We start from the raw sequence: 19,922 nt of genomic DNA, 5'->3' as shown, positions 1-19,922 counted from the left end.
TAGTTTGACCCATCCGCCATCCCAACCTGCCTCCTTAGGCTGCGTTCACTCAGCCTGCGTCGGCCGTCCGACGATCCGGCAAAAACACAGCTCTTTCCTTTCATTTGTATGAATGGGGGTAGTGCATTTAGGATATGACATTTTTTTTTAAATAGCGTAGGCCTGCGGCGAAAAGTTGAAACTGACTTAACTTTTGGAGAAATGCAACCCCGCGTCACGCTGCTGAGGCCAATCATGTGACCGGAGATCAGACTGGCGCTTTTGTACTTCCTACTTTGCGCCCGTCGTAATTACTACGGCCGCTAGAGGGCAGCGCCGCTTAACCATAAAATGTTAATATGGGTCGCAACTGCTGATTGTATTGCATTCGCATCCACCTGGTTTTATGTGCATTTTTATTCTGAGCATGAATCAACTTGAATAAAACGCCAGAATGTAAAAGTGTGGCAGACGAAAACATCAGATATGTGTACAAACTGTAACGTTCCACAAATGAATGCATGAAAAAAAAAAAAATGGTTTTCAGCCATTTGAGGTTTGATTGGCGCTCTTTCAATTACATTATCTTGGTGCGACCTCTTTTATGCAATGGGTTATATGTGTCCAACTCCTTATGTTTGCATAACAGCAGAGGATGAAAACACCTACTGTATGCAATTCACTCTAACTGATTTTCAGAAAATGTGGTTAGAATTTGTACATTGTGTGTGAACATTTGGATGGAAACTTGGCTTATGACACCGTTTTCTTCCTTTAATGTGTCCCCTTTCTGTATTTTGGACATAGCATTTTTTTTTTCATTTTGTACACAACTCTATGATAAACAAAATATATAGGCCACCACAGTATTTAAATTGAATTAAATTGCAAGTGACAGAAGAGTAAAGACAAAACGGGATAAAAGAGAGATGGAGAAAGAGAGAGATAAGATGGAGGACAGAACATTTAAAACAGAGTTGCAGGGGAAGAAGTGCAGTGGAGAGCAGATGAAAGGAGTGTGGAGAGAGTGAGAGAGGGAATGGGGAAGTGCAGGCAGAGGGAGGGAAGGGAGGTATAATGAAGTCCACTGGGTCTCTGGTGAAAGAAGCCACAGCGCCTGCCAGCCAACACAGCCTGACTCTGTACAGATGGCGGCATGCTAGGATATGCTCAGTTCACTTCTAAAGCAGGAAGTGGATGTTCTTTAAATTCTGTTTTGTGCTGATGTTTTAGAGGCTGCTCCCATACATTCCAAATGTTTTGACAGAATACTTAACCCTCCTGTTGTCCTCGGGTGAAATCTGACCCATTTTCAAAAAGTTTCTATATAAGAAATTTGGGTTTTCTTTCAAACAAATTGTCCAAAATAATAACGTGGGTGGTTCACTACAATGCTCTTCACAAGTAAAATAAATGATCAGTTCACTACTTTCATTGAATTTGGGTGTTTTAGTCAATTTTATAGCATTTGAAGAAAAAACTATTGATAAAAAGAACTTGAAATGTGACAAAAATGTCAGAAAAAATGAAAAAAAGCTTTAAAAATTTTGGGGAAAAAAACACAAAACCTTCAAAAGGCTCAGAAAAAGTCGACAAATGTTGAGAAAATGTGACAAAAACATCGGGGAAAGCCACAAAAGTGTCGAAAACGACGACCAAAACGTTGATGAAGGTTTTTTCATTTAAAATTTTGACTCAGAAAAACAAAAAGTGGCAGGTCGACAGGAAGACAACGCAAGGGTTAAACGAGCGTGTTTACTACTTGTTTTGATTGACCAGGTGAAGATAGTGCCATTTCAGGTTTAGGTGGCATGAAATAGCCTCAGTCATCTGAAAGACATCTGTAATGCAGTCAGTTAGGAGTAATTGTTAATACTAGAGAAAACTCCAAACCAATATACAGGTGCATGGAAATAAATGCTGCATAATATCTAATATCCAGCAGCTGCTTATGCTTTCCTAACATTTCCATTGATATTCACATTGGCAAATATATCTTTTTAAGAATTGTAATGCTACTCTGATCACGTTTTTCTCATCAACATAATGAGGAAACTTTCATATTGAACGTATTTGTGTTAATGCCAACGCAAAATACTCATACTTAAAGGTAGGTAGGAATGCGAAGATCCAGGATTTAGCCCAAAAATATACAATTTAGTCAGTCGACAACTACTCAGTCCCTCCCACCTTTCCGCTAAAGCCCAAAACGGCCTCCTAAGCCCCTCCCCCTACAAGGGAGAATGAATGCCCGTGCGTTCATGGACTTTGGAAAAACGTTTTTCCGAGTGAAAACGTCACCATTCACGCAACTTCCTGTGGGAATCAGAGGTGGGAAACTCGGACTGGATTTTGATAACCGAGTTCCCCAGTTGGTGACGCGTTGTTGACAACTGACGTTTTGATGGAGGCGACTTTGGTTTACTGAACATATTTTAATGACAATAAACAGTTTATTGTGGACAAATGCTTCTGCCAAGAAACATACACAGACATAATATGTTTAAAATTATTCATAAATAGGCCTATGTATAAAAAACAACACCTTATCCGTGTCTTTTCCTGTTGGTTGTCCTGCAGATAACACAAACAAACACCTGGCGATGTGCTGTTTGGATGTTCGTATAAGAAAACAGCAGAGAATCTTTTGTTATTGTGGCCTCCATGTTTTCACACACCTGATGCTCTCGGCTACGGCCAACCGTTGGTGGCAGTCATGCAGCAAGTTGTTATGCCAAACGCCAATATAACAGAAGAAGAAGAACACGCATCCCGACCATGTGAACGCTGCCAGTCGGAAAAACAACGTAACCAGGGGGGGCGGTGCCTGTTATTCCGAGGTGGCATGAACGCAGCATGCGTGTGCATGAGCAGTGATTGACACACAGTTAGACACCCCCCCGGCCCTGATTGGTGCATCTGAACAGGCAGCGGTGGATTTTTGCAAATCACACTACATGCTGTAGGTGGTGCCAGAGGAACTGGATTTTTTTTTTTAATTACCCGCTTCCTGTAGTTCTACTCAAACATAGGGTCAGTTTCAGCAAATATGACCGAAAGTTAGTTTTATAAGGCTTACCTACTGCATCTTTAATCAACTTGCAAAACATTTAATGTCAGCACACGTATATTTGACCCGTTTTCAACGTTTTTTAATATCAGAAATAGTCAACCAAATTGCTTATTATTAAATAATAGCATGGATGCATGGATGTACGTTGGACGTACAGTACAGGCCAAAAGTTTAGATTCTTCAAAGTAGCCACCCTTTGCTTTTTTATTAATAAGGGAAAAACTTCCACTAATTAACCCTGACAAAGCACACCTGTGAAGTGAAAACCATTTCAGGTGACTACCTCATGAAGCTCATTGAGAGAACACCAAGGGTTTGCAGCGCTATCAAAAAAAGCAAAGGGTGGCTACTTTGAAGAATCTAAAATATAAGACATGTTTTCAGTTATTTCACACTTTGTTGTTAAGTACATAATTCCATATGTGTTCATTCATAGTTTTGATGCCTTCAGTGAGAATCTACAATTTAAGAGAAGGTGTGTCCAAACTTTGGCCTGTACTGTATATGGAACCACAACGCTCTTCCCAGGAAAAATAAATGATTACTTTCAATTTTATAGCATTTGAAAAAAGAAAATTCAAAACAGTATATCTTGACTATACTGACCGATACCAGTCTGTGATCCACTCAACATCCTCTGAACTATTGGTCAAAATAATTTATAATTATTGCTTTTTAAACTCTAAAATTAGGTATAATGTCAAATAAATTAGGTGTATTGACCATGAATAAAAAAAGCGTTGAAAAAAGTGACAAAAACATGTAAAAAAAAGCGCCTAAAGCATAGAAAAAAGGGCCGGAAACATTTTCAATTTTGACCAAGAAGGACAAGAAGTTCATGGTCGAGGGAAGGACAAGAGTTAAGCAACTCAAAACCATTGGTTGAGGTTAGGTTAGTTACACAGTGAACAAGTCAAAGCTGACTGAAGCATGAGACGGGATGCGTTGATGTTTTCAACATTTAACCAAAACCACGGTCTTTACCAAATAGTAATCAGGTAGACTGCAGTAGCCTAAACTTTAAAAAAATGATGTGTGATGCAAGACTCCAGCATCACAGTTCTGTGCTATGTAACCAAGCATCCAACACAACCTGCTCCCTAATGATATATAAGAACATCACACTTCTTGGGTTGAAAAGTAAACTAAATGCATTCGTATAAAGCAAGTATGTTTTGTATGTATGATGTCCTTGTCATTTTTTACCCATTAAAAGACCAACTTATGACATTTTTGAGATGAGATAAGTAACACATTGCAAAGTGGGCTCATCTGTGTTACTGTCACCGGCCTCGCTAAACAGACGTTAGCAGTACCATTAGTTCTAAAGTTGTAGCAGTAAATGTTTCTGTGATATGTCTAATTGGTTTATTTTCAGTTTGCCCCTAATTATATTTCACAACATGCGGTACACGTGTGCACTACACTGAATTACTTTGTTCCAGTAACAGACCTAATAAGATCTCCAACAATGAACTGTACAAGAAAACAGGAAGCCGGAGCATCACCAAGGAGATTACGCACAGACGCCTGAGATGGCTAGGACATGTGTTGAGGGTGGAGCAGGACCGCATCACAAAAGTCGCCTTAAGATGGACACCACCTGGCAAAAAGAAAACCTGGGAGGACCAAAACCACCTGGCGCAGAACTGTGACACAAGAGCTGGAACAGATGAATCTGTCATGGGGAGAGTGCTCATTGAAGCCGTATGTCCCATAGGGGATGAAGAGGAGTAAGTAAGTAAGTAACAGGCCACCTCTTCTTTATTCGAAGTGCATCATATGACAAAATTTCATTTTATTTAAAATCAATCCACACCATTCATAGTCTCACCCAGTGATCATTAAACATTACTGACTCTCATCAGCAATGTCTATTTCTAAATCTTGAATCATGATACTGAGGTAAAAACAAAAGCACTTCAGCTCCCCTACCAACTTTTCCAAACTGGGGGGGACGGGGGGGGGGGGGGGGGAGCTTTAAAGAGAGTACAAACTCAGCTATTTTTGTAAGCTGTTGGATTTCCTAACAATGTTTTTTATTTCAGCAGTAAAGCCAAAACATTTTGGCAGAAAGTTGAAGAACCTTAATGAAGGCTCTCTGCCAAAACACAGCAGTGCCTCTCCTCCAATGAAGCCTCTTTTCCCAAACATCCACTGTTCTCAAAACAGATTTCAATTGCTGAAAGACAGGCAACGTTGGGATATCTTATATCAAATTTAAAAATACAAACAACATTATTCTCTTTCTTTATCGACTTAACTGTTACGTTTAGATACTTTGTCCTGACCCCAGGAAACAGATCTGAATCTGTCCATTCCCTCTATGGAAAATATAACTGCATTTTATTAGTCGTGCAAACTTGCACTGTAGGACTAAGCCCTGTGGATTATGTCAGCACTGTACTGTACAAGCCTCAGACTATATATTATTATTAATTCCTGAATCAAAATTAATAAAAATGTGACATAGACATTAAATGTATTTTCTGTGGCAGAATTTCAGTAGGCAACTTTTTACAGCATATAAACACGCACCACCATTGCCACAAATGCACTCTTTCTCCCACATACACACTTAGCATATGACCAACCTGTCTCTCACATCATTTGAAGTGTTATGGCTTAACACCTACTGATAAACAGTATCAGACTACCTGAAATCTGCTGATGCCATTTGTCTTTATACAATCTATGACAATAACTAACGCTTCGCTTCTCTTTTTATGCCTCCAACATTTGGAACACTCTTTTCCATAAATTAATAGTTTTGATGAAAGTGTTTTGACAGTTTTATGAAATTCCATGTGACTGATATTTTCCTTCATTAGGTATTTAACAGTTTTTCCTGTCCTCATCTGCATTTATCTGTCTTTTATTCTTGTAATTGTGAAGCAGCTTCGAGCTGACATCTGTGTATGAAAGCTCATTTACAATTAAAGTGGTTGAACTGACTGATCACCCCATGTTTAATTAGGAATCCTCAAAAGCTTTTTTTTTCGTACTGTAAAATCACCTTAAAAGATCCACAGGGAGGCTCCTCACCCTCTGCCACTCTCTCAGCATGCACGAACCAGCCTGCAGCCACTCAACGTGTCTCTGCATCAACGCCACAAACACAAACTGGTTGGTGGTACAGACAACCACAAACACCATTGTTCTGTGACATTACTGTTTTTTTGGATAACATTCACTCATCTCTGAAAGTACTTTATCTCTATGTCTACATTGGGTGGTGAGTTCCTACATTTCCCAGAATGCATGGGGAAAGCCCCTAAAAAACCTGATGTCAAGCTGTTCGGTTTAGTTGTTTGCGACACAGGCAGAGAAGACGATAATAAGATAGAGTTAAAGAGCTTTTTCGAGTACACAAGTTTCACTTTTGACACATGTCTTCTGGTTTAACTGCACTCGGGATAGGTGCCAAAACCAGATCTTTACCAAAAGCTGCATTACAAACAAAGTGAGCAACTGTCCCTGGGCCTCAGACCTCTAGAGGCTCCAAAAGCCCCAGTTGTTTTGTGGCAATTTGATTAATTGCACATTTATTCAGGAATATATATATATATATATATATATATATATATATATATATATATATATATATATATATATATATATATATATATATTAGTTTCTTTTTTGGGCTCTTCCACATTTAATGGTTATGACAGCTAGATATGAAAGGGGTGAGGGAGGGGGAAGGCATGCAGGAAATTGTCACAGGTTGTACTCAAACCCTGGACCTTCTGCATCGAGGAAGAAACCTCTATATATGTGTGCCTGCTCTACCAACTGAGCTAACCCGGCCACATTATTATTATGTCATTTTGAAGCCTAGTCTTGTAGAAGGGCCTTGTGTGCGTCAGAGAGCTCCAAAGGTCTTTAAACTACATTCTGTCTGTCTAATGAAGGCACAAAATTCCAAAATGTAATAAAACCCACATCACCAAGCAACAAAATAAGCCTAAAACCAAAACAATATGTTGGATTTGGCAGTTTTTTCCCCCCTTATAATCCAAAAGAAAGTGACTTGAGTCCAGGCCATATAAGAGTATTCCAGGTTCTAACAACAGTAGACCAACATGTCCGGACAATTACAGCTTTTTCCACTTCTGTCCTGTAGAACAAGGCATAGGCCGCCCATATATGGTCAGCAAGAAAGAAAGAGAGAGAGAGAGAGAGAGAGTGTGTGTGTGTGTGGGAGTCATTTCCTCTCCCTACTGGTTGCATGGTGCTTATGCCTTCATAATGCTGACATCAGCACTCAGCTCTGACTACAACTAAAGCCCTAACACACACACACACACACACACACACACACACACACACACACACACACACACGCACACACACACGCACACACACACACACACACACACACACACACACACACACACACACACACACACACACACACACACACACACACACACACACACACACACAGGTCACTAACAGGTTCGAGCCAAATGCTGTATTCAAGATGCATCTTTAATCACCAGCAGCGTCAACGTGATAGTGATTGCTGGTGTCATGACAACCGCCAACATCATCTTTCATTCTATCCATGGCAGCTTTATCAGGTGGACCTGAGGCCAGCAGGGCTGGACAAAGCAGAGAGAGTGAAGAGAAATCGTGCATGCTGTCAGGTATCAATCAACAGCACACCGCAAAAAGCCATACAACACGTGTCACATGTCACACACATCCCATACACCTCACACACACAAATAAAACACACAGATCAGGTAACATCTCAAAACACTGCAAAAAACAACACTGCAAAAAATAAAAAAAATTAATAAAAATAAAAAACATCACACAATGATATAAAATAAAAATAAAAATAAAAAACAGTACCCCACGCTGCACACCAACCACAACGCTCATCCCGCAGGTGTTGGCTAATTCAACACCAAACCACTCCACACTAGGCCACACCTCGCCAAGCACTCCGGCACACATACCACACTGCAACCCCCGGTACCTTTGGCTGTCTGCTCGGCATTGCTTATGAAAGGATATGGCCATTCGGTGATCTTTTTGGCGTACTTCCTCACCAGGTTGTCTTCGCTGAAGAGGAAGAGGGAGCGGTTGACCGTTAGGCAGCTCTGCCGGACGGGTATGGGGTTGTACAGGGCCATGGTCCGGGCTCTCTGGGCCATCGACTGCTTGTACATCCGCTGCCCTCCGGGGGGCCCCCCTTGCCTGCTGCCGCCGCGGCCGGGCCCCCCTTGTCCGCCGGCACCCCCGCCACCACCGCCACCACCACCTCCTCCTCCTCCTCCTCCATACCTGTTGGGTAGCTCGTCTCCAAAACGCGCCATTCTGCAGACACCAAACGCCAGAGGTTAGGAAGGAGCCGGGGGGGAACCTCAGAGTGACACCTCCACATGCCACCACCCCATCAGCCTCGGCTCCAAACACATGCAGAATGGAGTTGGGTTCGGTTCCTTCTCTGGCTTATCGCTCTGTCTCTCTCTCTCTCTCTCTCTCTCTCTCTGTCTCTCTCCTCCTATCTATCTGTGTCTCCTTCCCAGATCTTCAGCACCGAGAAGATACCTCCATTTGTGTGTGGAGAGGGAGGGGGGGGGGAGGAGGAGGAGAGAAGAGGGGAGGGGAGAGGGGAGGGGAGAAGGAAAGCGCACGGTGTCTCTGATCGTGTGTTTGGAATATGAATGGCAAACAGAGCGATGTGTTTATGTAATTTCTGGCAAATCAGCCCTCTGACAGAAAAAAGGAAAACACGATTGGTTTTTATTGGCGCGTGAGAAAACTGTCCAAATGTTCTATCTTGTCAGAGCATCAGCGGTTTCTCTCCGTCGAAAAGCAAGGCATCCTGTTTTTTTATTTATTTTTTGGGGGTCGGGAAAAACCTCTCCAAGAGTGAGCCGGTTCTTGCATTTCGATTGGCAAACAAATCGATCACCTTTAACACATGCGATAAGGATGCATAACTGTGCGTTTAAATACATATTGCAATCATCTCCACTAAGTAGGCTACCCTAGCTGGAGACTGCGTCTTTTTTCCCCACTCAACAGCCTAGTGCATCTTGACAGGATCTGCAGTTGTCTTTTTTTTCTCTCTCTCCTCCCCAGGTCCCTTTTTTTCCTGCGAGATAAAAATAGAAATAGATAAGAGTAAAATATTTAATAATTCATTTATTCTTGTGCCATATATCCGCAATGTTTGATGTGGCACGGCAGATCCCTGCTGCCACCTCTCACTGCCACCACGCCACTCGGGTTACACGCAAACGCCAACCGAGGGGGGCTTCCCCAAAATCCGAGCCTGGTAACATTTGTTGATATTTGGTGATGGACGGTGCAGCATCCCCCTCCTCCTCCTCCCCCCCTCCTCCTCCTCACCAAGGCGTCGGTCACTGATTTTGGGCGTGATTGCGCGCACTTGGGAGACGAAAATACACCGGTGCTCAATCTACCAATTTATGTCTTGCCCACTTCCCCGCGGAAAAAAAAAAAAAACTAAAAAAAAAAACGAGTTGATGAAACTAAAAGAAAATTAAGTGTCCACCACAATCATCTATAATCCAAGGTTGAAAGAATAAGAATCCCGGACGAGTAGGATCCGGAGGAGCAGAAAAAGACCACTGGGGGAGGCAGCATCATCACCATCATCAATTCTTGTTCGAAAAATACGACGGCGGCGGTGCGGGTGTGTTGTAGTAGCAGCGGCTCGCATCTTCTCCGCCACCCGGCAGAAACCGTGCACCATCCCCGCCCAGCAGCATCGCCCCCGAGGCTCCTCGAACCAGAGAGAGGCGGCCTGCCCCGTAGAGCTACAGCAAGTCCAGCGTTTCTTCTCTCTCTCTCTCTCTCTCTCTCTCTCTCTCTCTCTCTCTCTCTCTCTCTAGCTCTCTAGCTCTCTTTTCCTATTCCTCCCTCTGTTTTTTTTCCTTTCCTTCCTCGACCCCCCAAGGGGACGTGAACCAACACACAGTCGGTCCAGAGGCTGTATATTCCCGTGGAGACCAGCCTTGGAAACGAAGAAACCCGACGAGCGGAGCGCTTCTCCGGCTCTCCTGCGTTCAGTCAGCCGTCGGGGTTGAGCCGCGCACTGAGCATCTGATCAGTCTGACGGGAACCGAGTGCCGAGCGCAGATCCGTGGCCAAGCCTTGCAGCGCACGACGCACGGCGCCTCTCCGGAGCCTCCCCCACTCCAACCCACTCCCCATAGCGCACGACGGAGATGTATGGGCGTTAGTTGGGTATATGGCCAGGTATGGCAGCCCCCTGTAGCCCGTAATCTTAATCTAATGAAGAATAAGCAATCATAGAACACATGTCAAATCTGGTGGAAAGGCCAAAAGACATCCGCCTTCTTGACTTGTGTTACCTGTGATAGTTTAGAGATCTAGGTCTGATATTTTTTTTTTATTTCCTCACTTATTAATCAGCAGGCTTGGAGATACTGGTCACCAATGATGCTATAGACACAAGCTATGGACTTCCCAGAGCTGATTTAGTGAGGCCCCTTGAGAAGATGTAGCTCACGGCTTCCTCTCATGTTCGCCAAGTGTCAAAAGCACCAACAGCACAGTCCAATTCGCCCCGTTCACTGTTTACTCAAACCCACCAAGCCAAGCAGAAGGCTTTGCCGTGAGCAGGAGGGGGTGGAGGGAGGAGGTGTTGGTGGTAGTGGTGTGGTGGTGGGGGGGCTCATACAAGAAATTGTAAATGAATGCGGATAACAGTATGGTGAAGATGAAAAACTGATTCCCAAAATATGATTCAGGGGCCAATTTTGATCTCCAAAGGACTTAAAAGGCATCCTCCCAGCAAAATGAGAGCTGGGTTATTTGGGTATCTGTTGGGAGAGTGTATGGATGATTATTTTTTGATCATCCATTTTCACTATTTTTAATCTCCCATCTGACAGTATAGATGGTTAAGTAATCATGTACCAAGCCAAATCTAATAATAAAAATCAGCTCAAATGGGATTCCTTGGGAGCACATAAGAAAAACTGCCATGTGCTTGACTTGACAATGTGATTTTTGAGCTTATTGTGGACTTCTGAAAAGGGTTCTATAAACCAAGGTTTTTGTTTTTGCAGAATTTTATCTTTCCCTGATAAATAAGATGTTGCCAATAAACTCAGTTGGACAAACATTTCATCTGTGTGGCCAGGAGGAGAGTTGGGGGAGTTTGTGAGTGTTGTGTTTGGTTGTTTTTTGAGGACATACTGGTATTTTGAGGATGATTTGAAAGAGGTTTTATCTCCCTTCATTCCTCCCTTCTCCTCCAAGCCGTCTGTCACTCTGGCTCCGGCATCTGAGTCCTCTTTGATGCAGCTCAGCAAGCTGTTTGCTTGGGCTAAACCGACCAAGCTGTCACCTCTCCAGAACAGGCAATGTGAGGCAAAATGAAGGTGGTGGTGGAGATGGGGAGGGAGGGGGCGGGGGTATTGAAACCCATAAAAAAAAAACAGAGGCCAGAGAATCCCTTTCAAATTGATTCTTTGAGATATTTTTTGCCAAAGTTACATAATGAAAATAGGAACAACAATTGAGTTGAAAGACAGTGGAAAAACACCAACTTTGGTCACTTTAGTGCATTGACGCTGTCCTTGGTCCTGAAACAGCTTACTGACATGTTTCCAAGGGCTTTTGGCGCTGTCCGGAGTGCTGAAACAAGAGTCTAAAGCTCTGAACACCACCTGCAAGCCTTTGGAAGAGATTAGCTCCATTGCGCATCAGGGTGGGTTAGTTACTGTACCTCCGGCCATCTGTTAAATGCTGAGAAGTATTTGTGAGTTCTGCTTGCAGTTTGTCTCCTCTACCAGCTACTTTGGCAGGTAACCACCCATCATTTAGAGGTCTTAGTTCTAAAAAATTGTTGGTGGAATCCTCAAAGTTGGCCATATGGTGGGTTTTGGGATGGATCTGAAGGCAAAGTGTGCCAGACTATCTAGAAGTCAATAAAGTATTGCAAAACTTCATGAAAGGGGATAACCTGGTGCTGCGTAACTGCAATATTACGGCTTCTTCTTTTACATGTACTTCCCAGTTTTTCCCTTGCGTCAAACTTAGGACCAACGTATGGTTAAAACAATGTCAGGCATTTCAATCTACAGTATATACAGTATAATGTGAAGATCACTTTTCTTTTCCCAGAAAGGATTGTGTTAAAGTAGCATGAATCGCATTGAACCTTGAACATTTTCATTCATTTGTCACAAAAAAAAAACATGACACGCTACTAGATATAAAAAATAGCAACCATCTGCATTGCAGTTTAATTCAGTCAGGTGCTCATCAAATGATGGGTTTGCGGCAAATCTAACATCACGACATCTATTTTAAGCTGGTTTTTTTTAGTACTGGAGGTCCTTCTTGAGTTTCCCTGATGAAGCACACATTTTCACTATTTTAATACTTGCAAAAATCCACTTTTTCTTCTAATTTGTATGTGTACATTTTTGAGTGTACCACCTGGTTAGGTCGGAGCTTTTTTGGTAGCCAACCGAGTCAGTTTGTCATTTTGTTTAGCTGTTTACAATACACAACACATGTATTGTAAACAGCTAAACAAAATGACAAACTGGCACTGGAAAAACACAAAATAAATCTTGGCCATAAATAAAGTGGTCCAAATAAATCCCATTTATGCTGTCAAATGCATTATTTGGATATATTTCTATTTTTTCTTGGTCTCAAATGTAAATTGATACATTTTCTGAAGATGGGGGGGGATGAGCTGTTTTTGCAGTATGAGTAATTAATCTCTTACAAAGCTCTCACTGGTTCACTGTTACCCTGAGGTTACAGTGTGTATAACCGACCCGCTGTAGTGGTCACAGAGCTAAGCTATTATTTACAAGATGCCATTTCAACGTCACAACGTGTGTGCATCAGTGGATTTGCTTGTCATCTGATTCCCGTAGACCAGTGGCTACTAACAGGCACGATAAAAGCCCGTTCCCGCTGACAGCATGGGAGAGAGAGAGAGAGAGAGTGAAAGTGAGTGTCGGGAAGAGGTGGGTGGTGGGGGGGGGGGGGCGGTGCCGGTGTACAAGACTGCCTGTGATTTGCGCGATCACGGGAAACCACACGGTGGGATGCCAGGGATGACAAGCTGCCCCCATCACTTATTAATAATGAGGACAGACGGAGAGGAAGGTGATGACTGGAGACATTTCGCTCTCTCCCTCCTTTTTCATTTTTATTCCTTCTTTTTTTTCGCACACTGGCATGCCTCTGTTATCGCTGCTGCATGCCCATGCAGCTTTCCCAGGCTCTCTCTCTGTGAGTGTGTGTGTGTGTGTGTGTTTGTGTGTGTGTGTGTGTGTGTGTGTGTGTGTGTGTGTGCGTGCGTGTGCGTGGGTGGGTGTGTCCTGCTGCTGCTGCTGTTGAGGGAGTCATGCCGAGGCCCTGATGCGCAGCATTGTCATTCAGAGAGCGTTCACACAGGCAACCCCCGCAGGAAGCCCTGGCACCTCCCCCTTGAAACGACCAACCCCCCTCCCCCCACCAGCACCACCACCTACTCTCCACTCCTCCTCCCACCCTTTCTTTTCTATGATCTCACTCAGCAGGCCAAAGCAACAGAGCTGTCTGAAAGGTAGAGAATGAGAGGAGAGAGAGAGACAACACAGCAGGATAAGTGCCAATTCACGTTCAACTGAAAGAAATAATGCAAATAGACATTATGATTTACTTAGGGCTGGCAGTGTAAATTCTAAGAGTTTTATTCCAAAATGATATTTACTTTTGAGCAGAAATGGTGGCAACTTCTCTGAGTACTTCAGAAAAGAATTGCGTTTTATAAATACTAAGAAACTTAAAGTGGAAAATAAACATGATTCTCATTTTAATTGAATTTAACGTGAAAAATGAAGTGGTTCCCTTGAATGCAGCCCGGGATTGTCTTCTATTCGATGGGGATTCAGATAGATTTAGGTGCACAGGAAAGATCTCCTCCATCTGCTGAATGTCAGGCTGTTGGTGCCAACAGCTCCTTCTCTTCATTGACTGCTGCAGCTGCAGTTAGTCCAATGGCTGTTTTATTTTTTGCTCTCTAATGGCTGCAACTTACAGTAAATATCGCTGAAATTTAAAATTCTAAGTAAAATGAGTGAAGTACACACAAGAGATTTAATTCCCAGCATGACTACAAGGAACAAAATAACGGTGCAGAGCTGCAGACAAGTGTTTTGATTCTCAGTGGGATCTAGAGTACTAACTTTTCATGTCATTTTTCAGTTATTTGTTTCATTGTTCATAAAAGATATTGCATATGGAGCTTTTTATGGGTATACAAGTGCACATGACTCACATCACGCTTAAAATGGAAACTACAATTTAATACAAGAGGTTAGCTCTGACAATAGGCCCTGATTATGTCACGAAATATTGGGGAAGTGGAGATGAAAAGTACCGAAGGTCTTACAAAAAAAAAGTTAAATTATGGAAAGCGTAGAATGCAGTTTTACTGAAGCTTGACCCATACGAGAAACCAAACCGTTCATTTAATTATTATTAATTTAATTCTCTCACAAATGTCAAAACGTTATGGAAGTGCAAAATTACTTTTTATTTTTTTTATAAATCAATATTTTCATCAGGGTTTGGGCCACAAATATACACACGCTGGGATCAGGTTCATCTCCTGGGTTTTATTCTTAAAGGTACACTGTGTAGTCTTTTAAGTATTTTATTAGCTAAAATCAATGTCTTCATTCATAACTATGTCCGCATTGGTGTACAATTACCTCTGCCAATGATCTGAATCTGTATTTACATTGGACGAGTAAGTCCAAGGAGGCTTCCATGTCGTTTGTCTGTCTAGCTAATCCACAACACGTTTTTCGTTCAGAGCCAGCATCACGTGACTGAAACCAGCTGAAACGGAGAAGGAGATCAGTGAGAGGCGCATTTGAAGAGTAAGCCCTGACTGCAGTACGCAGATCGAGGACTGGATCAACGTGGGTGGAGCTAAATGTTTGAATCCGCACACTCAATATACCTTTTTCACAGCAGACATTTTGACTTGTCATAGTAGGAAAAGCCAGGGCTTCTCCTAAGTGGAATGCAGCCATCATTAATGGTTTAATACCAGGGCCTCTCCTAAGTGGAATACAGCCATCAGTAATGGTTTAATACCAGGACCTCTCCTAAGTGGAATGCAGCCATCAGTAATGGTTTAATACCAGGGCCTCTCCTAAGTGGAATGCAGCCATCAGTAATGGTTTAATACCAGGGCCTCTCCTAAGTGGAATGCAGCCATCATTAATGGTTTAATACCAGGGCCTCTCCTAAGTGGAATGCAGCCATCAGTAATGGTTTAATACCAGGGCCTCTCCTAAGTGGAATGCAGCCATCAGTAATGGTTTAATACCAGGGCCTCTCCTAAGTCGAATACAGCCATCAGTAATGGTTTAATACCAGGGCCTCTCCTAAGTCGAATATAGCCATCAGTAATGGGTTTGAATACAGCTGTGATTTTCCTACGGACAGAGCGGCATAAAACCCACATTGTAGAATGAAGTATAACGATTATAATATAATATATATTATATATAGATATATATAGATTATAATAAATAATGATATTTGAATTATAAAAAAGGAAAAGAAGAACGGGGTTGGGTTTAAGAAAAGAAGAACAGGTTGGGATTAGGAAAAGAAGAACGGGCTTGGGTTTAGGAAAAGAAGAACAGGTTGGGTTTAGGAAAAAGAAGAACGGGCGTGGGGTTAAGAAAAAGAAGAACGGGGTGTTGGTTTAGGAAAAAGAAGAACAGGTTGGGTTTAGGAAAAAGAAGAACGGGCGTGGGGTTAGGAAAAGAAGAACGGGCTTGGGTTTAGGAAAAAGAAGAAGGGAGAAAGCAAACGTGACTCATGGGAAACGAGCCCCGGTCTGTGGGGGAGGCGAGACAACAACGGATGGTTGGGTTATGGAAAACAACAACGGGGAAAGCAAACACGCGGGCAACAATCTCCGGTCTCCGGGGTGAAAGTCCTGTGTTTTTCCCCTCAGACACACATTCTTCCTCTTCCGGTTGCTACTGGGCAAGTGTGCGTACTCGAGTAAGCCCTGACTGCAGTACGCACATCGAGGACTAGCTCGACGTGGGCAGAGCTAAAGGTTTGACTCCGTAGTCAAACGTTTAGCTCCGCCCACATTTAGCCCAACCTGGATCTGCGTACTGCAGTCAGGTGCAACTGAATTTGAAAGCCTGCACTGCTCTTTAGTTCATAATGGAGGATCATACTTATGCCGAGCCAAAGGAGAAGGAATCCTTGTCGACAAAAAAGCAAAAATTGGAAGACATGTTCTCATAGCTTCTTGGTACATAACGGCTACCGTAGTTACAACACACATTTGAAAACGGCAAAATACAATTTCACCGCTAGATGGGAGAAATTCCCACACAGTGTACCTTTAAATTCACAATTTTCCTGAACACATACTGTATACTGTGAGCCCTCTGAATGATGTAGAGTAGAACACAAGTTAGAAAGTCGGAAATCGTAATAAAGCTTTTCTCTTCTCTCTTATTCTATTTCTTAAATGTGTTTGATTTGTGTATGTTGAGGTGAATTAGCTGCCATTAGCTGTATTTCATTATAAGTTAAAATGTTTGAAAAGCAGAGACTGCTGCAATCAGTTGAGCTCATTGGACTTGATGTTACAATACAAATGTAATGAACAAGAATATTTTAAATGTTGCTTTCCTGTTCATAGCAAACACATTTGTGTACCAATGTTAGCACACAACTTTATGTTGATACCACAAATACATTTCATATGTTGCACTTGCCTTCAGCTTAGTTCAAGACTGGTGGACTGTTTGATGATGATCATGTTGTAATCTCTGTCTGTCTATTTCATTTTACAGTAACTCAAAAGATCCATAGTGAAGAACAAAACTAAAGCTGTCACTTTACCCCCTCTGACCCTGGATTGGACAGCCCTGAGGCTGCAAGTATGTTCAAAATAATCAAAGATCATATGTTCCGGAAGGCAACTGCTGCCAAATATGGCAAGAAATGTCCAGCAAAACATACTCACTGTGATTTAAGAGTTACTTCAATAGCGTCCAAACAAATAGAGTCAAAATTACTGATATTTGTTTTTAATTTTAATAAATGTTTTAAGACAAGAAGCTAGTGAAGTTTCAGGTACTGGTTTAGTTACATCAGAGTATATTCATGAAACTCAACTCTCAATGCTCATATCATTATCATTGTGTGTGTGTCTGTGTGTGTGTGTATGGCCTTGTTTAACTATATTTGTGGGGTCCAAAAACCGTGAGTCCAGTATACTTGTGGGGTCCCAACAGCTTTGTGGGGCCAAAATGCTGGACCCCACAACTTTAAAGGGCTGTTTGAGGGTTAAGACTTGGTTTTAGGATTAGGGATAGAATTAGGTTATGGTTATGGTTATGGTTAGGGTTAGGGTAAGGGTTAAGGTTAGGCATTTAGTTGTGATGGTTAAGGTTAGGGTAAGGGGCTAGGGAATACATTAGGTCAATGACGGGTCCCCACAAAGATAGTGCCACAAACCTGTGTGTGTGTGTGTATGTGTCTGTCTGTGTGTGTGTGTGTGTGTGTGTGTGGGGGGGTTATGCAGTCAGGCAGAGAGGTATAGCGAGCTGATGTAGCGTCCAAGCTAATTAGTGGATTGCTCTTTTTTTGGCTCGTTCTCACGCCAACTCAACCTGTATTAATTGATTGGCTGTTTAATGGAAGTGGAGAGGAGGAACGAAGGAGGGAGGAGGAAGAGGAGGAGGAGGTGGAATAGGAGTGTGCTGGTCTCAGCTAATGGGCCCGGCTCTGGTGTGTGGACTAAGCATTCTAGTCAAAGAATCAGCACTATAGGACGGACGGATGGAATGAAAGAAAGCAAGAGAGAAAGGGAGGGAGAGAAAAAAAGACAACAGCAGACAAAAAGAACAACTCAGATAAGAGATGGAGAAACAGAAAAAAGGCGACTCTATATATTTTTTTAATGAACACAGACAGGAGATCACATCCACCCACAAACTCCCCCAGTGAATATACAGTGTAATATTACTGAATTATCTACAGCTATTATTTAATTCAATTCTTATAGAGTATGTGATTATTGACTGCCTGTATATTGTGTATACTGTATACACATTTAGACATATCTATTTATCTGCAGGAGTTTGTGACATTACTTGCAACTTGAACAAAAAGAAAAGACAACATCAGCTGTGAGTAAACACTACAGCAAAACTGCTCACAGCATCAGCTGGAAAGGGGTCAAAGGTCATTGACCAGGAGTCAACGGACGTCCAAAGAGAAGGACATTCACACCCGACGCAAGAGGCCATTTTTGAACCACCTGATAACTGACACATGGCCAATCCCTTCACCTAGTAGATGTGAAGGGATTGGCCTATTTCGTAAAGTTACAGAAACTGTCGGACAGGGGTCGGCCCTATGTTCCCACAGCCCAATGGTCACACAGCCCTATGTTCTCACATTTCTAAGAATGTTTTTTTTCACTGAAAATAAGGCCCTATGTTCCCACATTTCTAAGATTTTCCTTAAAATTAGGCCCTATGTTCCCACATTTCTGCGACATTTTCAAAATTAGGTCTTGTGTTCCTACATTTCCCTTCAATTTAAGCCCTATCCTCCCACAAGATTTGTTGGGGGGTTAGGGTTAGGGGTTACTACTACACTTACATTAAATGTTTGCAATAAACAAAGGCTGCCTGTTTTACATCTGGCTGGGGACTACCGATGAAAATTAGCACTTTTGAGCTAACTCGGGAACATTTACATTGTTTCAATGTTGATTAATGTTCACTGTCCCCTTTCAAAAATAAAGAAATTGAAAATTGAAATTGAAAAAGATGGGCGCACCAGATTTAGCTAAAAGCTAATTTCCATCTGTAGTCCACTGCGACTGGATAATAGGTTGGGTGTAATTGGCTACCAAATTGAGAGAAAGGGGGATACAATTCATGAAAAAGGAAATGTGGGAACATAGGGCCTAATTTTGGAAAACATTTTTAGAAATGTGGGAACTGTGTAGCATGGTTGACACCAGACCCTTCTCAGTTGTAACTGAGATTGGGTCGTCATGTTGAATGTGAACAAAAAGCTGCTTGCCGTCGCTGCGCTATCGCCATCGTGTAAAGCCCGCCTCAACAGTTGTGATTGGTGCCTCGATTTGAAAAAAAATTGCAAATGGGCTTGGATGGTAAAGTCTGCGATTCTGGAGAAAGGTTGTTTATATTTGAACTCCACACCCAAAAAAATACACCCACGGCCTTTCCCCGGCCTGTGCACCACACAAACAATGGTGTTGCTTTGTTTGTCTCCCATTTACAGAACCAGGGCTGTGTCTGAATACAGAACAGACCGTGAGGGGATAGTTGATACTGAATTAGATTTTTTGATCATGCACAGCAAAACAAAACATGCAAGAATGAAATCCCCCTTTCAATACCATGGATATAGTGCCACTCGGTCAGCCATGCCAAAACACTTATTTCTCAACTTCATTATCCAATGAAAAATAATCTCAAAATGAAATAACACAACATGGTGTCAACATAAAACACAGCACTTTTAAACCGGAGAGCAGAGTTCACTTCGCAGCGAAAACTAAATACGTTCACCCAGGAAACGCTCGTTCCTTCCTCTGGAGTGTTTTAACCCCGATCTTTTTCCTAAACTCGTTTTGGTGCCTAAACTTAACCGTCATAGCCGCATGACGCTCACTTTTTCTGGCTAAACTCCACCACCATGGCCCCTGAAAGGACAGTCATCTGGCGGTGCCTGTAGCCGGTTCACAGTCACCTGTTGGCGGCTAAACAACTGCCGCTGGTCGCCGGCGTCCTGGAGCTCTGTAGCGGCTAAAGTA

General features: G+C 42.5%; 1 protein-coding gene across 2 annotated transcripts in view; it reads right to left on the bottom strand.

Annotated features, from left to right (window-relative positions):
• The window catches only part of cacna1ab (calcium channel, voltage-dependent, P/Q type, alpha 1A subunit, b), a 223,386-nt gene that overhangs the window by 150,984 nt on the left and 52,480 nt on the right, over positions 1 to 19,922 (bottom strand). For both annotated transcript variants that reach the window (XM_039794714.1, XM_039794706.1), the window contains exon 3: positions 8,081 to 8,383. In XM_039794714.1, coding sequence (XP_039650648.1) covers positions 8,081 to 8,383 — 303 coding nt within the window. The remainder of the gene's footprint in view (positions 1 to 8,080; positions 8,384 to 19,922) is intronic.

Source organism: Perca fluviatilis, chromosome 1 (assembly GCF_010015445.1).
Source record: "Perca fluviatilis chromosome 1, GENO_Pfluv_1.0, whole genome shotgun sequence".
Taxonomy (NCBI): domain Eukaryota; kingdom Metazoa; phylum Chordata; class Actinopteri; order Perciformes; family Percidae; genus Perca; species Perca fluviatilis.
Note: the sequence above shows the minus strand (reverse complement) of the source record. Positions and strands in the feature narration are given on the sequence as shown.